Raw genomic sequence first — 10,887 nt, 5'->3', positions numbered from 1 at the left:
TAACTTTAGTAGTGCTGGTATTAGCGGCACTTTTTGCAACGTTTTTTCAATCACCGCAAGTGTTTTTAGCGGCGCTTAAAAACGCCGTTATAGGACTAAAAAACGCCGCTAACTCTGTTTTACTGTAGTGATATTAATTCAATGTAAATGAAATATCTTCTTTTTTCTTTATAATAATATTAATATTAATGTTTCAAAAGATTTTCATAGTATTGATACATATAAGTAGTTAAACTAAATAAGAAATAACATGTGAGTGAATAAATATTCATCAAAATTAAAATAAATGATTCTAAACCATTAAAGAACATAGTACAATTCATAATTTTGAAGCCCCCTCAATTTTTTTGTCTTCCTCTTTTACAATGAATGAAATTTCACGTTGGCTAGGGGATACGGTGAAAGACAAGCACCCAGAGACAATGATATAGAATTCGCCTTACCAAAGAACAATGCTTTCATAGAAGACCAACAAGTATCTTGACTCACCGAGTCCGAGTCCTTGACTTTGAATTTAAGGCAATCTAACTCAAGACTAAATGGACATAAAACCCTCGGTTATAGCTACTTCTAACCAACCCCCATCAAAGAACTCTACTCGGTCATTCTAACTGATCATTTCTGTACACTTATTGGTGTGGCGAAAATGTGGCAGCCAACTTAGAACATGGTAGAACCTGACTGAAATAGCAGGCAGACCCATCAATCAAAATAACAGGAGCTTGTTTATCCATTACGCATGGTGCTGTAAATGGAAAATATTGAGCCACTCCTCCAAGTGACATGCATGTCATCTCTTCTGATGGTCAAAGCATCCTTGTTTCCTTGTCAGTACCAGAGTAGTCCACACCAGGATCACCTAAAACAGAAAGCCATTCGTGAGAAAAGTTCAACTCGATCAGGTAAATAGAACCCAGACCCGAAATATGCTAGTCTAGGAATGAAATCTCACTGAGGAATGAGTTGGTTGATGACTGTCTTTCCGGTCCAAACTCTTATATCTGATGCAGTTGAATGAATGATTAGAAATTATGTGTTTGGCAACAGGACGAGCTTGAATACTGTTTTAAACAACATATGCATGTGCAGTTGAGATGCTACAACGAATCGAATGAATGGTGGGGTGGCCTTCTTTCCTTTACTTAAAAGGAAGACTAACCATTCTAGCAATGAAAGAGTTTAGTATTAGCTGATTGACTCGAAAACCATGCATGGGCTTGTCCAAATGACCAAATTTTTGCAAAGATTGTTACGGTTGTGTCCTCATACGGAGGTTATGTAAATAAGAAATAATGTACGATAGTGTCCTCCCATGAAGGAACAAAGAATCCCATACCAAAAGAATGGCGTAACCCTTTGACGGCCTCAAAATTCTTGTATGTATAGCCCACAAAATTAAGATCTTTAGGAGCTAAAATCGTCTGCCAAGAAGGTAAGAAATCACATTGGTAAGTTATTCAAATTTCAAAATTAAGATCTTGGGCTAAAATATTAAATGGGCACAGCAAAACAATGGTTAAGTTATTCAAAGTTCAAACTGCATCACCAAGTGCATTCATAGGTATCTTCTTTAATGGCCCAGATCATGTTCCTGGAGGACAGTCCACCTGTGACACAGTCAGAATTTAGCACCAGTAGTCCCCCAAAAAATTGTTAAATATTGAGAAAGCATGAATACGACTTACCTCATCAAATTTCAAAAAAATTTGGGTATCAAGCTCTCGCTAGACGTGTGGTTTAAATGCTGCATCCATTTCATAGAGTTTGTCCCATTGAGAACCTTTGAACCAAGGATGGGCCTAATATTCTCATTGTTAATATGTGGAAAATAAATTTAAAGGATAAAGGGAACAACTATTTTGGTATTCTCGTAAATTACTTTAATTTGATCTGCTCCTGAAGTACCAATCCTAAGTTCAGCATCACAAAGCAATTTGCATATCAAATCCTTTGCTTCGGTTGTCAGCCTTGCTTCTTCTGGAAATTTCAAATGATTTCTCCACTGCACAATCTGGAAATTTCAATGAAAGTGTTTAATCGTTTATAAGTGGTCAGAGAGCTAAAGAATTCATACGAAACGCTTAACAAAACAAGCTAAATTTAACATCACACTCAACATCACAACACAAAATTTTATAAAATGAATTGAATTAGTTGAATACTAACATTACCTTAAATTATCGTTAAGACTACCGAAAGAACAGAAAGAAGCACGGCAACGAGGCAGACAATATATGTAATGGGATTTTGAAGAAGGGCACATGAGAATTTGCAAATAGGGTAATGGAAGTTAAAAGCTAATTCCCCATGGATCAACTCAAAATTGCTGAAAGCTTCGAAAACAAAATTCTAAAGCTAATAAAACCTTTCTGCATGTCTGGATCATCAGAGTAAAATGGAGGATAACCAACACGCATTTCATACATGATAGCACCAAGTGACCACCTGAAACAGGTTAACTGATGAGAAATTATTGAAGAAAAAACCCAATTACCTTGTCCATTATGATTATTCATTTTATAGAATGCATAGCACAATTTACGTAAAAGATCTCTGCTAAGTCTATCCAGTTATTGCAGGGGGAAAAGTCTTCAGAGAACGCGTTTGTATATCCAACTGCGGCTTACTTTAGATCACTGTCAAACCAATTTTTCACACTAAATTCTAAAATATCTTGAAAAGAACAAATTAAAAGGTATATTCATCTTGGTTTAGATAAATGTTCAATTTTAGCAAACATGATTTTGTTTCATAGGCATTTTCAGACCTTGGTGAAAATAAAATAAGGATTAGACCGGCATGTCCTCAACCAAGTTTTCTTGGAACAAACTATGTTGCATTAAAAATTTAAAGTCCACATTCAGTTAAAAGCATAAGAAAAAGGCAGATGAAGAATGACAAAATGAAGAAAATAAGACCTAAAATTATACAAATCTCATGACAAAGTATCATTCATCCTAAGTCTTACCAATCACACTCCATGCCATATCCTTTCTTCAGCAGTACTTCAGGAGCAATATAATCTTGTGTTCCAACTGCTGAAAAGGCCTGCCATTGAAACATGCATGCATGCATGCATCGGAATGATTACATGTAACTTAACAGAAAGAAAGTATGGTCGTACCAATTTCCTCCTGTTATGCTGCCAGTGCTGCAATTGTTAAAGGGGATTTTTCCAGCGCCTTCCTTTACCAGAATCAACATCCGTTGATTCATTCAAATTCTCATCATCGAGAGTTTCATTTTCATTTATAGAAGATAAAATTCTACAGTCTAGAGGCTTGCAAAGACCAAAGTCAGAGAGCTTCAAATGACCATTTTTGTCCAACAGAAGATTATCAGGTTTAATGTCTCTGGAGAAAGGAAAAGGAAAAAAGCGCAAGTTTGCCAGATATTGATAATATTCACAAGAGCTATAGCAGGTTAGAAATTACACAGCCTTAGCAAATTCCACATTTACACTGCCCAATATTCTGTTGGTAACCAACAATAGGCTACTAACCTGTGAATGTAATTATGCTTATGAATAGATTCAATGGCAAGAACGCTGTGAGCAACGTAAAATCTAGCCACAGTCTCAGTTAGAGTGTCTTCTCCCATTAGCAAAGTCATCATGTCACCGCCATGCAGATAAGCATCTTGAAATGAATAATAGAGTTTCACGATGAAGTGACTAGCAACTCCTGCAAGCAAATTCCTCTAATCTCTCACATGTTCTTTGAGTCTAATGAAATGAAACAAGTAGCAGAACAACAAGAGAGAGAAAGAATTTCCCTTCAATTCTACCGTGAGACTGTTAAAATAAAGCTAATAAACAGTGAGATCGGTTACAGGTTAAAAGCGGAACATATAATGTAATAAATAAGAATAAAAAATGTTCAACGTTTTGATAACAATAATGGTTGTAAATGAAAATGTTACCCGAGTAGCAAAACAAGTTACAAAACCCAAAATATTATCAATTGTAGTAACATATTCGGTTGCACCTAAAATGTTACTGGAGTTTAACAAATGAGCTAAAAATTTAGCCATGGTAATAAAATAAGTTGAAAGCCGAAAATGTTATCAATCATGTTAACAAATCGGTTGCGCCCAAGAATATTACCGGATCACTAAGAAATTAGGTTGAGATCTAAAATGCTATAAGTTTTTTTTTTAAATCCAATTTTGGATCTAAAATGTTACCGAAGTTTAGCAAATGGACTAAGGGTTTAGTCACGGTAACAAAATAAGTTAAAATCTGAAAATATTATCAATCGCGTTAATAAATTCGGTTGCACCCAATAATGTTACCGATCGCAGAGAAATTAGGTTGCGATTTGGAAAGTTATAAGTTTCTTTAACAAATTCGATTTGGACCTAAAAAGTTACCGAAATTTAGCAAAAGAGTCAAAGAAAATAGTCATTGTAACAAAATAAGTTGAAAGTCGAACATATTATCAATCACGTCAACAAATCCGATTGCGCCCAAGAATGTAATCAATCACTAAGAAATTAGGTTGAGATCGTGAATGTTATAAGTTTATTTAACAAATCCGGTTTGGACCGAAAATGTTACCGAGATTTAACAAATTGGTCAAAGAAAATAGTCATAGTATTATAAAATAAGTTGAAAACCGAAAATGTAATCAATCACGTTAACAGATCCGGTTGCGTCCAAGAATGATATTGATTGCTAAGAAATTAAGTTCAGATAAAAATGTTAAAAAATTAATTAAAAAAATGTTATAAGTTACTTTAAGAAATCCAATTAAACTTGAAAATTATACTTAAATAATGTCAATTGTGCCATAAAATATATAATGTAATTCGATTAGAAAAGGAAAAAAAATAGAAACTATGATATAATGTTCAATTTAAGAAATATTAAAAAGTTCGATAGCTGGATTTTAAAAAATATATGAAAATCACTTCGATGAAAGAAAAATCAAAATTCATGGTCTCAGGTTCGATACTTAAGTCAAAGAAATGTTCTGAAAAGAAGTTAGAGTTGAAACGTAAAACTTGTTATCATCAATTGGTAAGAAATATGATTTTTTTTAGTTATAGTTAGAGTCTAACATAGAATACATATTATCATTTATGAGGTTGGGAGATTAAGAAAGAAAATTGTATAAATTATGAGGTTTAAGCGTTCCAGATCGATTATATTTCACGAATATATTTTAAAGTTGCAGCCTAAAATGTTAATTGTGGTTTAATATTTATTTCACGACAAGTATCAATACTCAGTTACAATCTAAAATGTTATTCGGTCCAATCTAAAATATTATATCTTTGGTAACATTTTCAATTGTAACCTAAAATTTTAATTTTTAAAAAATTACCATTATTTCTCACTCAACCTCTGACTATGATTGAATAAATTTAAAAAAAATACTTTTAATATAAAATTTCTGTTCATTTAATATATTTTTACATAAAATGTTTCTAAATAAATTTTATGAGTCTGTTTTATTTTGATATCGCTAAACTCATTCACATTAACTCAGTTAGATAATTAAAAATTAAAAAAATGTATATTTATGAAGCTATAATAAAAAATATTTTTTATTAAAAATAATTTTTTTTGTTAATTATAGGATAATATATATATATTTTAAAAGATAATAATTTTTAATTTAAAATATTGTTTAAATCAAATATTCGTATAATATAATTACTTTAAGTAAATTGTATTAATTAAAATTTTTAATTTTTTTGCATGTAGAATGAATGAGATTAAATTCTAATTAGTGAACCGGATGAGTGATGGTTAAATAGCATGAAAACCAACTGAACTTGTCGGCTGTAAGTAATTGGTTGTCAAATGCTTAAACTCAAAACGCACACATATATTAACCGGATGTGATAGACCGACAGGGTATTTCCTCTATTAAGATTAAACGCATCATATTATCATCTAAGGATTAACGCATCGTTTTCAGTTATAAAATGAATTTACAAAATTTAAAAAATATATAAAATAAATATTTAAATTATATAAAAACATAATTTTTTTTCAAAGACTCATAACACTAGCTCCATACATGGTACCATTACCCCGTCAAATTTTCTAATAACTGAGTGAACTCATATAAGTATTTGTTACTCAGCTCTACGCTGCCAACAATCTCCTTCATCGCATGTGCATTAGCTCTGAGTTGCTCACCCTCCTGATCCACCATGACCCGCTTAATAGATCCAGCCACCAACTCATTTGTAAATGATCCATCAACATTGTCCCTTTCTATTTCCAATCCAACCTTTTTCCACTGCATCAACCTAGCCACTAATCCAAGATCTGAACTTCCAACAGGAAACAATATCAAGGGTTTTCCCACCCCAAGCGACTCAATTACTGAACTCCACCCGCAGTGAGTCAGGAAACCACCAACTGAGGAGTGAGCCAATATCTTGAGTTGATGTGCCCAGCCTCGTAAAATCAAACCCCGTTCCGAAACTCGTTCTTCGAGTCCTGGTGGGATCATGTCTTCTGCCGATCGTTCTTCAACTAAAGGGGGATTCCTCACCACCCAAATAAATGGTAACTCGGATTTCTCTATCCCATATGCCAATTCATGCATTAACTCTTGACTCAGACACACTTCGCTACCCAGTGCGACGTAAAAAACGGACTTCTCTTGCTTACTATCAAGCCATTTCTTCAAGGCTTCCCAGTTTTCATCTCCTACTTCATCTTCTGTACCGAAAAGTGATGGAGGTAGCAATCCAAGTGGAACAATTGGTTTTTGATGAATCTTATTAAGCACACGAAGCGCCTCAGGTTCCAATTCATAGCAGCTTCTCACGGCCAGGATTTTGCAATTTAGAATCAGTGTCCCGTGCCTTTCTGAATCAGATATAGTATCCTCACACTCTTGGTGACTTACCATTTCATGAAGCTTGAAAGCTATGTTATTAGGATAATCCATCCACACTGGGACCACCGTGAAATCTTCAGGTGACCGTCTTGTTTTACCCAGCATATCTGATAGAGAGCCAAAGAAAGCGTTTGTTGAAGCACTGAGTATGCTGAAATAAACCAAGTTGATGTCGAGTTGAGTGGCCACATGCGGTAACCAATACGGACAAAAGTCGTGGATGATTAGTTTAACTTGTGGTGAACTTTTAAGGAACTCGACCAACTGAGTTTCAAGCTTGTCATATGCTTTTTTGAGGAAAGGGACCTTTTGAATGGGCAACTCGGAGGTGGACTCAACTCCTGGTGGCAGGCCATCAACTTGAGGTAAAACAAGAGGTATAAAGCTAACGTTGGAGCGGAGATTTGGAGGAAGCGCAGGGAGGCGGGTGATGTTTTTAGGGGTGGAGACATAGTATATACGGTGACCCTTTTGAGCTAAGAATTGGGAAACTCGGAGAAACGGAACGATGTGACCATAAGCTAGCCATGGGAACACTGCTATATGAAGCTGGTTTTTGATGGAGAAATCCATGGCTAATTACTGCTGTGCTACACTATTGTTTCGCTCTTGTTTTCTTTATTCGGTAGAAACAAGGCCTGGAGTTTTAAAGATGAGCGAGTGGCTGGTGGCCGTTCAATTATTAGATAAAGATAAGCCGTCTCGTCAACAGAATTGGTGTTCAATCAATAAAGAAGTCTCCATGTGAAATTATTTATGTCTACTGTTTTTCTTTCTCAATCATTGTGATATCTAATGTTTTTAATTCTCAATCATTGTTTTTTAATTTATAAAAATTGCTAATTTTATTAAGAATAAAAAAATATTAAAATTATAATAAAGTTTTATAATCATAAACTAAATATATAATAAGAATATTTTCCTAAACACAATAAAATTATTCACTTAACTCACAATTACCATACAAGAAAAAGATTAAAAAAATCTAACCAAATAAATCAAACAATATATAAATACGAATAGATCTGAGTGCATTGGTAAACGAATTATAAAAGGAAATAAAGTTATTAAAATATCACTGATATACCGCAAATCAAAATCGAGCTATGTGAAAATACTATCCACAAACTGCATATCCAAATTCAATCCGAGAGTCCAAAGCAGGGAAGATCATCATAATAATAAATAAGTATCATCTTGATCAGTCGTGACGATGTCAAATCTAATCCAAAAAACCCAAAAACAACTGAAAAAATGTCATAGAGATGAAAAAATAGAGATACATAAAGACAGAAGAATACAGATACGCTAAAGATAGTAAAGGAAAAATAATGAATATCGGCGGTCGACAACCGTACCAAAACTGCTGCCGACCGCCAATCACAAAAATAAAGAAAAAAAAGAAAAAGAAAATAAGGTTGGCATAGAAAAAGAGAGAAAAAGAGAACAGACCCCAATTAATCTTAATTCTCAATCATTGTTATTTTAATGTTTTTAATTCTCAATTATTACTTATGTGTAGTCACATACATGCATGCATGCTGGTATAGTTCAAAGGTCTATGCATAGTCAAATGGTTGATATCTATGTATTTTTTTTTTAAAAAAATACATCTACATAATATTTAATTGATATCCATTCTCTTGATTGGTCTGCCATTTGAATATTCACCGCCATGTATCTGTTTTCCTCACCAGACTCGCTCATCCACCTATACTCTTTCTTACATACATACATAGAGAGAGGTGAGTGACCGAAAGAGAGCAAGCACATAAAGCTTCAAGCATGACATGAGCCCTTAAACTAGAAACAACGGATTTAAAAGTTAAAGAATGAAGTCTAAAATTTTAATAATTTCTTCTTCTTCTTCATTTATTAAATTAAATTTGACAATTCTTCCAAAACAATAGGTATGCAGTTGTTCCTACTGGAATCTGCATACATCCGCCCTTGCAACCATATGTGCTTACTCTCTTCTGTCACCTTCATGTCAAATTACCTGCTTCTTTAAGCAGTGTATAGAGTTTTCCTTCAGGACATGAGCTTTTGCTAAGATTATTTGGTTGCATCAAAACAATAAGATCTTACAGCAACGTTGGTATAGCTAATATTGAATCAGCAAAGTAATCTTTGGTGTTTTGAAAAAAATGATGGGAGGCTTTTACACAAGGTTAATCTAATCTCCATTTTTATAATGATTATTTCTATCATTCAAACGTTTAATTTTTTTTAAGTATTTAAATTCAAAACACATATTTAGATATCAATATAAAAGGTATAATCTTTTATGTATACATATGTTATATATTCTTTTATAAAGAACTTGTGTTTTAAATATGCTTTCAAAATGTAAATAATAATTGAGTTATTTCCATTCATCTTAGTTTTTATGATAGTGAACGGATAAACGCATAATTTTATATTAGGAAAAATAAATTTATAAAATTTTAAAAGATAATAATAAATTATTAATTTAAAATTAAAAAAGTTTAAATTTTATAATAATTTAATTTTTTTAAAACACTCCTATAACCCCCTCGATCCGTTCCTTGTAGCTAGGGTTACATGGGGAAAGCAATTACAATACTCATGATTTAATGCCACAGAGATGCTTTGTAGAATTGAAAGGAAATGGTAACAGAGCTTTGGGTAAACCAAGTACTTAAATTATTACTTTTGTTTCGTGTAAGTACTTAAATTTTATATATTTTTCTAAATCATATGTATCGTTTAGTTTAGATTTTAATTTAATATCTCATCGTTAAATAAAATAACATAACTATTAACATAATATTTTTTTAATTTTTTTCAATGATCAACATGAAATTATCTTTTGATAACACATTAATATCACCTTTAAAATTTTAAAGGTGGATACCAAATTAAAACCTAAATTAAATGCTATGTATGATTTTAAAAGAAAAAAAGTTTAGATACCAAAATGAAACAAGAGTGATAACTTAAATACTAAACATGTAGTTTACACTATAACTTTTCCGCCAAAAGATGAAGGCCGACAGCCATGGGTCCAAACCTGCAATGCGGGTCGAGTCATTTCATATGCAGCATGGATTTTTAAATTATAAATTTAAACAGTTGGTAAACGTTTAAATTTTAAATAATCATTGAGATTTTAGTTAAAAATTAAATTAAATTTTATTATAATTTTAATAGTTATATATTATTTGACAATTAGGTATATTTAAATAATAAATTATAAATTATAAATTTTTTAGTAATCCAGTTTATTTTTTTCCTACAGTTGTGTATTACCTTTTAAGATTATGAAAAAATTATTTTAGAGAGAAATCTTTATAAGTATTGTGATCTATATTATAAAATAAAATAAGAGTTTTACAATAATCAATTGGTCTATTGGGATGAGACACTAGATTTCTTATGTAATGTCAGGAGTTTGAACTCTGATGTTTGCGAATGGAGTAAACTGGGTTGATAAGGTTGTCATTGCCTCTACAGTATCCAATCTAAATTAGTCAGTCAATAAATCGAATAACAATGATTAATTAAAAATAAAAGTTTTAAAATATATCGAATTTTTAAGAGATAATATGATTTTATAAAATTGACAGCTTAAAATCAATTGGAATGAGTAAAATTTCTCACAATTGTTTCTAAAGATCAGTTCAATAAAACTTAGTGTAATAAATAGTTTTATTTAACTTTATCGAGAAAAATATTTGTTTTCTTGAAAAGAATAGTTATATATTTAATTTATCAACCGCTAAAAAATTCATTAAAAACATAAATAAATGGTTAAAAAAACATAAATAAAAAGGTAAGGAATATGGTTTTAGTAAATGCCTGAATGGGTGTCTTTTTAGAGCATAAGGATGTTGAAGAAGCAATAATGGTAAATAAACTAATTAAAAAGAAATCAAGGGATCAACCAATGTGAGCTTGACATGATATATATAAGGTAAAGTACATAAATGGTCCTCAATTATAGGATATTACTTTATTGAGTCCTTTAACTATTAAAAGTTATAAAATGATCATCTGACTG

General features: G+C 31.9%; 1 protein-coding gene, 1 long non-coding RNA gene and 1 pseudogene across 2 annotated transcripts; all 3 read right to left on the bottom strand.

The window, feature by feature from the left end:
* Positions 1 to 1,564: 1,564 nt before the first annotated feature.
* Positions 1,565 to 1,913, bottom strand: LOC120156960. The gene is made up of 3 exons (XR_005519101.1): positions 1,880 to 1,913; positions 1,686 to 1,799; positions 1,565 to 1,607 (listed from the first exon to the last, which is right to left on the bottom strand). It is a non-coding gene; the product is annotated as an uncharacterized LOC120156960 (long non-coding RNA).
* Positions 1,914 to 1,936: 23 nt separating this feature from the next.
* On the bottom strand, positions 1,937 to 4,406 carry LOC120157213 (annotated as a pseudogene).
* A 1,608-nt stretch (positions 4,407 to 6,014) lies between these two features.
* LOC120156917 (UDP-glycosyltransferase 91C1-like) lies at positions 6,015 to 7,492 on the bottom strand. Its single transcript, XM_039168186.1, has one exon. The coding sequence runs from the start codon at positions 7,434 to 7,436 to the stop codon at positions 6,039 to 6,041; it is 1,398 nt and encodes a 465-aa protein (XP_039024117.1). The 5' UTR covers positions 7,437 to 7,492; the 3' UTR covers positions 6,015 to 6,038.
* Between the last annotated feature and the right edge of the window lie 3,395 nt (positions 7,493 to 10,887).

The sequence above is a fragment of the Hibiscus syriacus genome, unplaced genomic scaffold, assembly GCF_006381635.1.
Source record: "Hibiscus syriacus cultivar Baekdansim isolate YM2019G1 unplaced genomic scaffold, ASM638163v2 tig00111238_pilon, whole genome shotgun sequence".
Lineage (NCBI taxonomy): Eukaryota > Viridiplantae > Streptophyta > Magnoliopsida > Malvales > Malvaceae > Hibiscus > Hibiscus syriacus.
The sequence above is the reverse complement of the archived record's forward strand: the minus strand, read 5'-3'. Positions and strand labels throughout refer to the sequence as shown.

Bases quoted from the DNA above. Each gene is read 5' to 3' on its own strand.
- LOC120156917 (XM_039168186.1), bottom strand. From the start codon at position 7,436: ATGGATTTCTCCATCAAAAACCAGCTTCATATAGCAGTGTTCCCATGG.